The 14,118-nt window shown below is 46.9% G+C and overlaps 1 protein-coding gene across 1 annotated transcript; it reads left to right on the plus strand.

The window, feature by feature from the left end:
* The first annotated feature begins 775 nt into the window (after positions 1-775).
* On the plus strand, positions 776-12,374 carry RAB3D (RAB3D, member RAS oncogene family). The gene is made up of 5 exons (XM_072602301.1): positions 776-921; positions 2,863-3,090; positions 6,595-6,713; positions 8,094-8,218; positions 11,074-12,374. The coding sequence occupies exons 2-5, from the start codon at positions 2,863-2,865 to the stop codon at positions 11,259-11,261; spliced, it is 660 nt and encodes a 219-aa protein (XP_072458402.1). The 5' UTR covers positions 776-921; the 3' UTR covers positions 11,262-12,374.
* The last annotated feature ends 1,744 nt before the right edge of the window (positions 12,375-14,118 follow it).

The following is a 14,118-nucleotide window of genomic DNA, read 5'->3' on the forward strand; positions in this document are numbered from 1 at the left end:
GAGAGGAGATTTGAGGATTGAGCCTTGGGGCACACCCACAGTGATGGGGATGAAGATGGAGCTGAGAAACCTTGGGAGTGTGGTCAGATACATAGGGGCAGAACCAAGAGAGGAGAGAGAATCCAGGCAGAGAAGTTGACGGACAATGTCTAATGAGGTGGTACATCTTGTACACTGGGGCAAGAAGGCCAGTTTATTTGTGGCATAGAGTGGATATTAAAGATGATACAGCTCCAATGTAGCAGAGATGGACCTATTTTCCAGGTGTATGGTAAGGGGTAAAGGTGAGGCTGAACGAAGGAAAATTGAAGGCCATAAATGAAATTGGACAGGGTGATGTAAAAGGAAGCACTGGTTGTTCAGTTAAAAGACACCAAGTTCTAGTTCTGGTTTTTGGTTTCCGATAATGACTAACCGTATGATCTTGGGCAAGTCAACTTCTCGGGGCCTCAGTTTGCTGACCAGTAAAAAGAACAATGATACTTGCATTCCCTATTTCTCAGTTGTTCTGAAGACAATTCCTTGGAAATCTCATAGCGCTTTTATAATGAATGTGAATTGATTTGGCGGAGAGCCGAGGACCACGGGAGGCACAGTGCAGTCACCCCCATGGTGGGGGACCTTGTTGGAGAGGGAAAACCGAGATTGCTTGGCCACCAGGGGGCCTGTCCGGGAGGGCTCCGTTGCTGTGACCAAGGTTCCTCCCTCGTTCCTCCGCCCCTGTCCCCCCACCGCCCCGTTTGGGTTGGGTCGGGGCTAGGTGGGGCGGGGCCGGGCTGGGTGTATAGCCGGGATCCAGGAGGAGGCGGAGGCTGCGGAGCCCGGGCTGGCTAGATAGTGCTCGGAGTAGGTGGAGGGAGTGGACGGTGTGACAGCGGCGCGCCTAGTCTCGGCCCGAGCCCCGACCCGGTCCCCACAGAGGTGAGGCCCCCGTACCTCCCTGCCCCAGCGGTGCCGAGAAACTTTCCGGGCCAGACTGGAAGGCCGGTTTTGGCTGGGACCTTCCTAGAGAACCAGACTGATTCTGTTGCTAGAACTTGAGGCCGAAGGGGGGGTGGGGGGTGGGAAGGGTCCAGGATTACACCCAGTAGAAGGCTAATGGGGTGGGGAACTTCCCCAACTTCAGACGCTCAGAGAACGGCAAATTGAAACCACCGAGGCAGAGCTATCACAGGGTCACATCTTTGGGGAGGGGCTCTGAGCGAGGCTCCCTCTTTTCCAGCTCCATCTTTGTGGGGGTACCACACTGGGATGGGGAGTGGGGGGAAACGGGGAAGAGAACTTTGGTTCCCCCAGACTCCAGACTTCTGCAAGAGAAACCTCCCCAGGACTGCTATGCAGACAGATGAAAGTGGGGGGGTAGGGTGACAAGGACAAAGCCTGGAGGGACAGACTTGTTTTGGGGTGTACCTGAGACTATCATCTGGTGGAAGGGCTCTGCTCAGGGAGGGAGGAGATGAGCCCAACCTTGGCTCTGGGACCTACTGATCCTAGCCAAGCTCAGAGGGTTTCCTACTTCCTTCCATCCTGTCCTTTCTCTCCACAAACTGGTTCTTCCAGATGACAGCTAGTCCTGGGAGGGTTTGGGCCTTGAGTATTAGTGGTGGGCCAGTGAGTAGGATGAAGAGAAGGTTAGATATCTGTCCTTTGTTACAGAGTCCTGTGGGAGGGATAGTGTTCCCCTAGGATGACTCCCTTCTCATCATTCAAACAACAAGCATTTATTAAGCATCTACTGTATGCCAAGACCTGGGCTAAGCACTGGAGATGCAGACAAAAATGAAACCATCCCTGCCTTCTAGGTGCTTATGTTCAACCTAAAGAAGAACTATGTACGTAGCTACAGACATAATAAAAACTGGACATCACAGAGGCACCTTTTCATGGCTCAAGCAAAGATCACCGGTCCCTCTTTTAAGAACAGAATTTTTAGGAGCCTCACCTGCTAACCTGGGGAGAAATGTGATAGAACTTTTCTGGGAAGCTCAGGAGTCTCCTTGCCTCCTCCCCAATCCTCAACTCAAGTCTAGTGCAGGCCTGAAGAGGGTTAGGGAAAGGTTGTTATACTGGAGTTCAATAATCATCTTAATAACCATCGACATTTCTAATGCTGCTGTCTCATTTGGCCAATTAATAGTGGGTGGCTATACTTAACAGCACTTCTTTGGGGAGAGAACCTCTCTGGCTCTAAGAATTCTCAGAGAAAATGAGGACGTTGTAAGGGAAGTCCTTATATCTTCCAAGAAGTCAAAGATGAAAAGGAATAAGGAGCCAGCCTATTTGACAAATCCCAAGTCAGAGAGTTTGGAAACAAGGCTGAGTATGATGCCAGGGAGGAAACAGGAAAGGAGATTCTTCAGCAGAAAAACTGAATTCCCTCAAAGTAAGGCAAGATAGCCTGAAGGGTGGCTGGCTCCCCACTGGTGGTGGGGAAGGGGTTAAATCCCTGGAGAGTTTTACCTGGCTGATGATGGGGAGGCGGAAGGGCTGCCTGGATCATCGTGGCAGTAAGAGTTGCCAAAGTCAATAGGAAGTCGGGCTGCTGACTGGGGTAGCCTAGTTGGGGGTGGGAGGGGGATGGTGAAGGCCAGGTGGCTGGTTCCCTTCCCTTCGCTATATCCCTCCCAGGTAGCAACGTCCAGGTCTCTGAGGGCAAAGTCCACACTGGCCACACCCCCTCCAAGGCCCTGTAAGTTCCCTGACCCTCACTCTCCAGAGGGGTGTGAATCCCCAATTCACTGACCACTGGGGAAGACCATCAAATGTGAAAGTTCTCCTAGGAGTTGAAATAAAGATCTGTGCAGAGGACAAGGGAAAGTTAGGGGCTCCCTCACCTAAAAAGAAGCCTTCTCCTCATCCTAGATGGCCTCAGCTGGAGACCCCCACACTGCTCAGAAAGATGCTGCTGACCAGAATTTCGACTACATGTTCAAACTGCTTATCATTGGGAACAGTAGTGTGGGGAAAACCTCCTTCTTGTTCCGATATGCCGATGATTCTTTCACCTCAGCTTTTGTCAGCACGGTGGGCATTGACTTCAAAGTTAAGACCGTCTACCGAAATGAGAAGCGGGTCAAGCTGCAGATCTGGGTGAGTGCCAACATGGTAACTGGACTCCAATGGAAGCCATGATATCAGGGAAATGGGGTCTACCCTAGTACAGATGTGTACATGTGTATATGGGAGAGGGTGACTGACCTGTATTCTAGAAGAGGAGAGAGTAGCAAAGATAGGGCCCTGGGCACTGGGCTTGGCGACCTCTAAAAGGGCATATCACCTCTCCCCAGCACTCCACCTCATCACAGGAAGTTGCTATGGAAAAGGAAGGCTGAAGTAGAATTAGCCAGGTGACGGGCTGAGTCAGAGTATGCCTTTGGGGCGTGGTGGGTGGGCCTTGTGGTCTCATACACAATACAATTACAGACCCTGCCCTCACAGGGCCCCTAATCTGAGTGGGGCCACCTAAGTCTTGTACTTAGGGAGCCCCAGGTCTGACAAAGTAACATGAAGGACCTATCACTCCATACGGCTAATTTGGTTTGCCAGCAGTGCCCAGAAGCAGAGCTAAAACAGAGGAGCCTCTCCACGCCCTGGAAACAAATCAGCAAAGAGCAGTCCCATGTCCTTACTGACTCTCCTACTTCCTGGGCAGTAGTCCTGAGCTCCCTGATCTCTGTTACCAAGGTCTGGTTGCCATGGTAACAGTACCAGCCATACCAGATGGCTCTTGTCAGAGATGTGTGTGTCCTGGGGATATGGGTAATGTCCAGGTGACTCACATATTAACAAAGATTTGAGAGCCACAGTTAGATGCTAGTAGCACAAGGACTGGGCTTAGAGTAGTGTTCTCTCTTTGCTTGGAATGGGACCTGCCTAGCCCAGCCCTCAGGGCTCCCTGCCTCTCTTTTATGTCCCTTCCCTTTTCCACCTCCTTTTTTGGAGGCCTCTGCTCTGTCTACCCTTTTCTTCTTCAGCAGCCATGAGCCTGAAAAGGCAGAAAAGTCTCTGGGGCACAGTCATAAGTAGGGGTTGAAGGGTGGCATGGATGGTTCTTTTGTTCCTATGCCAAGCTCACACAGAAACTGTGTAGCCAGGCTCACATGGTGACTTTCCCCTCCTCTCTCTCGAGAAAGGATCCTAGGAGCCATCAGCCCTTCCTCTACTTCCTGCATCCTCATCTCCCATCTGTGGGGTACCTTGGAGCCTATCATTGGGGCTGACAGAGGTTGCCACAGTAACAAAGAGCTTCCTGAGCTCAGTCTGCTCAAATAGCAGGGCTGTGGGTGTATGGTGGGTGCTGGGAGGAGGGCTGGCTCACTGGGCCTGTAGGTGTGTGTGTGTGTGTGTGTGTGTGTGTGTGTGTGTGTGTGTGTAGGTGTATGTGTGTGTGTGTAGAGGGGGTAGGAGTTTAAGTACCCAGGAATCATTGCTTCCCTAGAATAAACATAAGCTGAAGTCTGAGCAGTAGAAAGATCTACCCTTCCTGCCCCTCATTCCCAGAATCACTGGGTATCCTCTGCATCTGGAATTGCTGATGTCCTGAAAGTGTTTTAGAGTTTGTGTGTCTTGAGTTTCCCCTGGATCTAAGGGGACATATCTCTGCCCTCAGATTAGGAACAACCTGATGCTAGAAGCTATGTCTCTACCCTCAAACAGGGAGCTCTGGGAACTTATCTCCCCTCTAAGTTCAGGAATCCAAGAAAGAGAAGACCAGGAAGAAACAGGATAGCTGTTTGGGGTATTCAAAGGGCTATCATGTGTTTGATCCTGGGGGTCAGTTGAATTAGGAGCAGTAGGTGGAAGATGCAAAGAGACAAATTTAAGCTCCATTCCAGGAAAAGCTTCCTAACAATTAGAGCTGAACCAAAGGGGAGTGGGCTGCCTTGGGAGATTCACAGGATTGTAGAGCTCTAGCTAGGATAGGAGGTTGCCCTACACTGGAGGTGAGGTCTTCAAGGCTGAAGCTGGCCGACCACTTGTCAGGCATGTGGTCATGGGAATCTCTTTCCAGCTGTGGGTTGGACTAGAAATTCACTAATTCTGTGATTCTTTGGGCTTAATAAGGGATGTAGAGGGACATGTCTCCCCCCCACCTCAATATGAGATTCCCAGAGATCATATCATACCTTGCCCACCTACTTTACAGGACATCCCCTGAGAACATGGGCTTTTTCTAGCTCCAGGATCCAGATCATTATCCTCCCAAAGATCGGGGTTCCTTGAGGTCATGGTTGTATTACATAATTCAAGATTTAGAAGGAACCTCAGCAGCTGTCCCATACCCAAAAGAAATCCCATAACCTACCTGTCAAGTGGTCCAGCCAAGACTTGGAGATCACCACAGGATAGGAACTCACCACTTTTCAGGGATGGGTCATTCCATTTTGGACAGCTCTAATTGCTAAAAAGGTCTTTCTGATACCAAGCCGACATTTGCCTAAATTTCAACCCTATTTCTCCTGGTTGACTGTCCTCTGAAGTCAAACAGAGTAAGATGAATTCCTCTTTATGTGACAGCCTTTTAATTACCTGAAAACAGCCATCAAAGCAGCTCTTTTTGTGGTGGCTAAGAATTTGAAATCGAAAGAATGCCCATCAACTGGGAATGGCTAAACAGGCTGCGGTATATGATTGTAATGGAATATTATTGTGCTATAAGAAATGACAAGCAGGATGATTTCAGGAAAAACCTGGAAAGATTTACATGAACTGAGGCATAGTGAAGTGCACAGAACCAGAATGTTGTACATAGTAACAGCAAGACTATTTGATAAAGAACTGTGAATGACTTAGCTATTATCAGCAATACAATGATCCACGACAATCCCAAAGGACTGATGATGACGCAAACTATCCACCTCTAGAGGAAGAATTGATATTGACTGAATACAGACTGAAGCAGGCTATTTTTCACTTTCTTTAATTTTTTTCTTTTATTCAGGTCTTCTTGTACAAATTGACTAATGTGGAAAAGTTTTCAGGGGTGGAAAATCTGCAGCCTCAAGGCCACATGTGGCTTTCTAGGTCCTCAAGTGCAGCCCTTTGAATGAACCCCAATTTTTTTGTCTGATGCTTCGATTCAGTCAAAGGGCCATACTTGAGGACCTAGAGGGTAACATGTGGCCTCGAGGTCGCAGGTTCCTCCCTCCCCTGTTTTATGTAATTTTACATGTATAACCTATATCTGATTAATTACTGGGGAGGGGAGGGGAGGGAAAGGAGGGAGGTATGGAATTCAGAACTCAAAACTTAAAATAAAAATGTTTAAAAATTGGGGGGGGGGAGAAGAAAAGAAAGTAGCCATCAAGTTCTTCCTGAGTCTTCTCTGCAGGTTAAGTATTAGCAGTTCATTTAACAGATCCTTACTTTGCCTGGACTTAAGGCTTCCTGAGGGCAGGAGCAAGGCTCTTGCAGTAGATGAGACTCTCAGTTGCAGAGGAATTGTGAGATGTTCAGTCATCTCTGCACCCCCTAACATGAGGGAAATTCGGGATGCTAACAGCAGTAGGGCTGGATGTGGTAGGCTTAGGGGTTTGGGTAGTGTTGGGAATGAAGACCCAGGAGCAAGAGTTAGTTCGTTTCTGTGTTTTGCAGGATACTGCAGGGCAGGAACGCTATCGGACCATTACCACTGCCTATTACCGGGGAGCCATGGGCTTCCTGCTAATGTACGATGTTTCAAACCAGGAATCCTTCAATGCCGTCCAAGACTGGTGAGTCCCTCCTGCCCTTCATTCCCTTTTCTCCGTGCCAAACCCCAGACCCACGTGCCCTGTGCCTTGCTGGGGTGTCTGCTAGTAGATGGGAGTGTCTACCTCTAAGGGGGACTCAAACTATCCTCACATAGAATGACTTCTTTATGTTTGAGTGAGTTTTTTTCCTTTTTAAAATATTTTATAGATACTCTTTAAAAAGAAAAACATTGTTGTCACTTCTCAATGAGAATCCAATCTCAAAAAATCTTCCTTTTTAGCAGTGTTAAAACAAATCAACATGCTGTCCAAGTTGGTGTATGTTTCATTCCACACATAAACCACCACCTCTCTGCCAAGAGAGGAAGGAGCCTCATCTTTAAAAAAAAAACATTTATAAATATAATTTTTTTTTTCAATTAGCAATCTATTTTCTCTCCTACCCACCCATCCCTCCACCCCATCCTACACACACACACACACACACACACACACACACACACACACCCCAGAACAAAAGAAAAACAAAATATGCACAAACAAGTATGCATAGACAAGCAGTGTGAATTTCCTCATTGACGCTGTCCAACTGAGCCCTCAGCTCTCTTCGAGGACGTGGGTGGCATGTTTATTTGCTTCATCACCTCCTCAGAATCAAGCTTTGATCAGAGTTCTTTAGCTTTTCAGACTTGTTTGTTTTCACTCTGTTGTTATTGTTTTAGGTTTTACAAAGAAATGTTTACTTCAAAAGGATAACTAGAGCATACAAATATTTTCCCCAACATATAGAAGGCTTAATCCCTTCTTACCAACCCTCCCAATCCCTGGGGAGGGGAGAAGGTTCTCAGCTTTAGCTCAGATCCTACACAGTCATTGGTTTCACCAAGTTCCATGTCCAAAGCCCTGACCGTGCTTGCCTTCTGTGATCCTGACTTCTTCCAGTGGGACTGATAGTAACATTTGGCCCAGAATCTTAGGCTACAAGGTCCACATGGCTCAAGCTGTCATGTCCAAGACTACTCTCTGAAGAGGAGAACCTAGAACTGAAGAGGATAAATGAAGCAAGCTCAGAGCTCCCAGCCCATTTCTCAGAACCACTGGGAAGAAGAAGGTGGTCTTTCCCTATCCAGTTTAAGACATGGTGCCATTGCTGTGAGTGAATGCATGGCACCCCGGGATGCCACCAGAAAGGGAACTATAGTGTTGTTAAGCTTTGTCAATCCTTTCTTCAAGCCACTCATAAGCCCACAATCACACGTCTCCCTAACCTACTTTTGGCTAGGCTGAGCCATGCTGACTGGGGACAGTCATTCAGGTCCCTGGGTCTGGCCAAGCTGGCTTTTCCTGGAAGCAGTCATGGCCACTAAGAAGAAATATTTTTTGCTTCCCTTTCTCCTCCAGGGCCACACAGATTAAGACATACTCCTGGGATAATGCTCAGGTCATCCTCGTTGGGAACAAGTGTGACTTGGAGGATGAGCGAGTAGTGTCCACAGAAGATGGCAAGCACCTTGCTGATGACCTAGGTTAGTGATGGTTGGAGGGGCAAACGGACCATCCCTCCACCCCAAATCCTGGGAAACTTTGGAAACTGACTTGGCACTGCACTGATCTCTGGGCCAAGCCTGACCAAGCAGGTACTATGAGATCTCTTAGTTTCTCCTACAACATAAATCTGTAGTAATTTCTCTAGGAAAAGAATTCTATCTACCCCCTAAAATTTGCAAGGCTTCTGGAAATGGAGGTGAATATAGAGGCAAGATAATGTCTCCCATGTTCTCTGTGCTCTCTTTATTCCATTAACTTTTTTTTTATACTGGCATTCTTAATTTCCTTCTGCTCAGGTAAATATTACCTTTGAGATACAGATTGGCATGGTAGGTAGAGGGCTTGCCCTGGCTGCCTGCCTCTGACACATACATAGGTGAGTCTCTTCACTTCTCAACATATGCCTTGGGCAACTTCCTGGCTATCAGGTTTGATTTTAAATCTCATTTTTGTCACTTTCTTTTGTCTTTGCATCCCTTTCATTTCTAAATCTCTCTCTCTCTCTCCCTCCTCCCATCCCTTACCCAATGAGTCATCCCTTTGTAACAACATGTTTTAAAAAAAAAAATATGCATCAGTTCAGTAAAACCCAACCAACCTATCACTCATGTCTAGGCCTATAGATTGCCAAAGAATTTTTGACTGGCATCAGTGAAGGGGATTCTCCACCTTGATCAAGTGATAGAACAGGACAGTGTGGCCCCCCATATTAACAGGAACTTGTTATTACTGGGTATATTCACAAATATGGTGAATAAGGAGTGAGATAGGCCTCAAGAGTGGAGGTTGGGGGGGAGCAAGCCAATAGGTAATCCACATCTGGATAATTGATGTTGGAATATTGGCTACAATTCATACATTCATTCAGTCTCTGCATTAGAAGGGACCTCTAGTCACTTGGTCTGACCCACACCTCTATCTACAATATATCTGACAAATTATATATGAAGCAGCAACGGAGAGAATGGAGAGCTGGGTTGGGAATCGGGAAGACCTGAGTTCAATTCTAACCTCAGACATTTATTAGCTCTGTGACCCTGGGCAAGTCATCTGATGGTGGTCTGCCTCAGTTTCCTCATCTGTAAAGTGTATATATTGGTGGGGAAGGGGAAATAATAGTACCTACCTCCTAGAGTTGTGAGGATCAAATAGGATAATGTGTAAAATGTTTTGTAAACCTTAAAGTGCTATCTAAATGTCAGCTGTTATTATAGCTGTTACACTGTTATCCGTTGAAGACTTCCTATGATGAGGAACTCACTGTCTCACAGCAACAACCCATGCCACAGCTATCACTATGAGAAAATGTCTCCTCATGAGTGGGAACTTGGCATAGTGGCTAGAGAACACAGAACAGCCTTTGGAGTTGGGAAGACCTGGGCTCATGCTCTCTTGGGTACATGCTGGCTGTGGGACCCTGGGAGAGTCACCAAAAGGCTCAGGGCTCTAACGTTGTACAGTTTGGGGAAGGTGCTGATCTACAGTGGTGGCAGGGAGATCCCTGTGCCAGTGAAAGCACAGATCCAGTCCCTGGACTTCTTTTTGAATCAAAATTGGCCTCGTGATGACTGCTATCCACTGCTCTTACTTCTCTTTGGACCAAGCCAAACAAATCTCATCCCTCTTCCTAGTGATAGGTCTTCGGATATTTTAATCCAATTCAATTTAATTCAATAAACACTTGGTAAATGGAAAGAATGGTGGGCCTCAAGTCAGGAGAATCTGAGTTCAAATCCAGCCTCAGACACTTACTCTGTGACCCTAATCAAGTCATTTAACCCTGTTTACCTTAGTTTCCTCATCTATAAAATGAGCTAGAGAAGAAAATGGCAAACCATTCTCTAGTATATCTGCCAAATGGGGTCATGAAGAGTCAGACACGACCGAAATGACTCAATGTTAATAACACATAGAAGGCAAGGGGGTTACAAAGATAAAAAAGGAAATAGTTTGAGCCCTCCATAGCCATCCTGTCTCCCCTTCCCTTATCTAAACAGTTCCGACTCCTTCAAACTAGTCACTGCCCGGCAGTCTCTCATCTCGCTCTTCTGGCCGTCCACGTCCCTCTCTCCTGGTCATTCTTCAACTTGTCAATAAATGGTGGCCAGAACTAAACATGTGACTCCAATGTGGTCTGACCAGGGCATAGGTCAGAGATTGACTATCACCCCCCCAAAGCACCAATCAGAACTAATGTTTTCTACATGTCATCAAGTTTGATCCTCACAACAACCCTGGAAGGCAGATGCTATTACTGCCTCCATTTTACAGATGGGGAAACTGAGGCAAACAGAAGTCACGTGATTTGTCCAGGGACACACAGATAGCGTGAGTCTGAGGTTGAACCTGAGCTCGTCATCCTCACTACTGGCTAATGATTGATTATCACCCATAACTAGGCTGGAATAACCAGCGCTTTGTGTAGGACTCTAGGACACCAATGTTTAGAAGGTATTGATAGCACTTGTACTGTGGTGTAGTGTGGAAAGAGCAGAGCTTGGCCCCTAGTTAGCAAGAAGGGTTAGTTAAAAGAGGAAGTTGCCACATTCACCCTAGAGGAGGCCCTCTCTAGCCCAATCTGCCCTACTCTCTACCTTGCCTGCACTGGAGGTTGAGAAAGTGGCCTCCATAGTAATAGCTGGAGCTATGTTGAGGCCTCTGGCTCCCTGTTGTTCCCCCTTCCCACTTCAGTAGAGCCATCCCAGTGAGTGGTTGTGGCCAGGCACATCATATTCAGAGCTTTCTTATAAAGGGGTGGACGGAGGTAGGCAAGCAGAGGGTAACACCCCTTATGGGGCCATCTCGCCTACCTCCCCTCTCTTGCTCATTGTAGGTTTTGAGTTCTTTGAAGCCAGCGCCAAGGACAACATCAATGTGAAGCAGGTGTTTGAACGCCTGGTGGACATTATCTGCGAAAAGATGAATGAGAGTTTGGAAGCAGGACCTGGAACCATCGGCAACAGCAAGAGCACGACCCTCAGTGACACGCCTCCTGCCCAGTCCAGCAGCTGCAGCTGTTAACACTGGGGGCCCCAGCCTCTCTTCCCATCAGGCTTTAGCACTGCCATGGACATTCAGCTACCAGGAGCAGTGAGGAACACCTCTGGGTCCCCTCCTTGTGTCTACTCACAAGTCCAGCTCTCCCACTCCCCCCATGGGGGACTGCAGCCTAGCCCGGGGCCTCTGCTCCTGTCCCCTCTGTATGCAGGACTCTGTACTCCTTGTTTCTCCCAATAAGCCTGCTTGCCAACTCATTTAGAGAGAAGGGGGACTCCAACCCCAACACATCTAGTATTTCTACCTTGAGGGGATCCAGTTGTAGCAATATGAGAAGAAGGTGGTGATTTGGGCTGTGAGCTTGGTAGCTTGGTATTGACTAAAGGTTTAGGAAGATTAGACTTGCATGACCTGGCATTTCCTTTTTGTTTTTTTTTTGGCAGGGGGACAGGGGTGGTGGGATTGAGGTGGGGGACTTAACATGCTACAGCTGAGTCCCCAGCCAGGCAGTTGAATGAATAAATAGTAGGGAGGAAGGGAGAATGGGGTTGAGAGTGTCCCAGTCATTCCAGCATCAATCAACAAGGCATTTTCTAAGTCTGCTACCAAAAAGTCCATGGAGTGGTAGATGGGCCTCCTCTTGGATTTTTGAGAGTACCGTTAAGATGGGTAAACTTCAATAACCAGAAGTGGTAGCCTTTGCCTGCTGCCAGCACTGGCCTTTGATTCCTCTTGTACCAATATCCTCCCAGGAGGGGCTGATGGGAATGTAATCCTCTAAGCCTTTGCCCCCTCTTTTCCCAAAGATCCTCCTTGCTGCTTGGGAATACTGTCATTCTTTGTAGTTCTGCCAGAACACTGGAAACTCATAGAAGGAAAAGGCTAGTCCCGTGGTTTCTTCTCACTTCAGGGACATGAAAAGTGCCTTTCAATTGAACTTTCTTTCTTTTGTCCCCACAGTGGTCCTGCTTTCATTCCAAGTATTCCCACTGTAGTTATCCCATCCCCCGACCCCCCCACCGCCCATCCCACCCAATAAGAATTTCATTATAGAAGCATCGATAGCTGTAACGGGTGGAGAATCAAACTTTAATATACAAGTCTTGAGTTTAATAAAATTACATGAATTTTTTGAAAGACTGTGAGGTTACGGGGGCATGATGGATGCCTTGGATCTGCCTTGGATCAGCCCCACAGAGCTGGTTTGGTTCCAGCACAGTTGGGCGTTGTAAACCTTTACTTCCTGCCAGGAAAGGAAATTGAGCAAAGGGCCCGCAGTTCCCCTTGCTCCCTGAGTAAATCCTCTTTATGAAGAATACACAAGGGCTCTTCTGAAGACCATTGAGAAAGAATTGTCCAGGACAATCTGACCTATTTGAGGATTGGTAAAAACCAGGCAGAGCCTCCTTTGTATGCCCAGTAGAATATTGATGAGAAAAATCAGCTATAGTCTCCTGTATATGCCCAATGGAAAGCTGAGGCCTGCTTCTAATTCAACTCATTTTAACAGTCATTTTATTGAGTGCATACTTTGTGCAAGAGAATGTGCTAGGTGTGAGAATAGGGAGACAAAAACATACCCTAAAACATTGCTTCCTCTCAAGGAGCTTTTAAACAAATGAATATAGTCTCAGGAGGGAGAGTGCACTATATAGACTTTCAAAGCTAAGATGTGTTTTGGTGTGTGCAGCAGGAGAAAGGTCTTAGTTTTTCCCTCAGTGAAAATGTCAGTCCAGTCCAAGACTGTGCTGGTAAACGTTTGACAACCAGCTCTCCAGGGGAAAAAATGTGTGCACAATACCCTTTTACATTTAATCTGAATTATTAATATTTTCTCTTTGCTTTCTTAAGTCTAGATTACCAACAAAATAATAAACCAAGCCCTGATTTGGAGCATATGCCAATTTCCGAGGTATAAATGCTCTTGCTGAGATTTTAATAATCAACTCCTGCAAGTCAGGTCTAGCTGGCTCCAGCATACTCCTGCTCCAGTCACTTCACAAACATGACCTAGATGTGTCCTAGACGCATTAGGATGGGTGCCCTATATAGATTATAGAAACAGGTTTCCTGCTAGTGGTCCATACATCTCTCAAGATCTGCCTGCTGTACCCCAGCAGATCACCAAGGCAATAAAAAAACCCCTCCAGATTTAAGGTCAAAGGACCTGAATTCAAATTGCAGTATTGCCATGTAATTACCTATCTGGGACTTTGGGCTGGTCACTTAACCTCAATGGGCCTCAGTTTTTTCACTTGTAAAATGAGGCGGTTAGGTAAAGACCATTCCAGCCCAAAATCTGTGACCTATGGGAAAAAATTAGGCTTTATGTGGAGGGTGTTGGAATCACAGCTTCCTGTTGGGAATACCCTGATTTCCTTGCAGGAAGAGAGTTGGCTTTCACTGCCATCTCCGCCTGAAGCAGCATCCTGACCTCATTCCAAGGGGGAAGGGGAGGAGACCTCTGCTTATTTATAAGCAGCAGCCACACTTCCTTCTGGAAAGGCTCTCAGTTTGACTTTCTCAGGGAAATTTTTGCTTGGGACACCTTGTCAAAAACTAGACAAAAGGATAATGGCCCAAAGGCGAGAAATCTAAAAGGTGAGAATTTTTATTTTGTTCGTCCTTCATTTCAAAAAGGACCAATGACGTCATGATGTCTTGACTTCACTTGACCTGAATTAGATTGAAGTGAGGCAGAATTTGCCCAAAGTTGTCAGGCTCGCTTTCTCTTTCAGAGTTATCAGAAGTCCAGGGGCAGGACAAAAGTCAGGACAAGGAATGACCCAGGATGTAGGGGATGACTTTGGAGTCTTTGATTTTTGACCAAGCTCTAAGTGCTCCACACCTCATTCAGTCACCTGCAAGGCTGTTGGAACAA

This window comes from Notamacropus eugenii, chromosome 4 (assembly GCF_028372415.1).
Source record: "Notamacropus eugenii isolate mMacEug1 chromosome 4, mMacEug1.pri_v2, whole genome shotgun sequence".
In the NCBI taxonomy this organism is placed as follows: Eukaryota; Metazoa; Chordata; class Mammalia; order Diprotodontia; family Macropodidae; genus Notamacropus; species Notamacropus eugenii.

What these genes read in the sequence shown, in the direction of transcription:
- RAB3D (XM_072602301.1), top strand. Translation starts at nt 2,863, where the DNA reads ATGGCCTCAGCTGGAGACCCCCACACTGCTCAGAAAGATGCTGCTGAC. An exon ending in GGGTCAAGCTGCAGATCTGG is followed by an intron (nt 3,091 to 6,594) that starts GTGAGTGCCAAC and finishes TGTGTTTTGCAG; the next exon opens with GATACTGCAGGGCAGGAACG. An exon ending in GCACCTTGCTGATGACCTAG is followed by an intron (nt 8,219 to 11,073) that starts GTTAGTGATGGT and finishes TGCTCATTGTAG; the next exon opens with GTTTTGAGTTCTTTGAAGCC.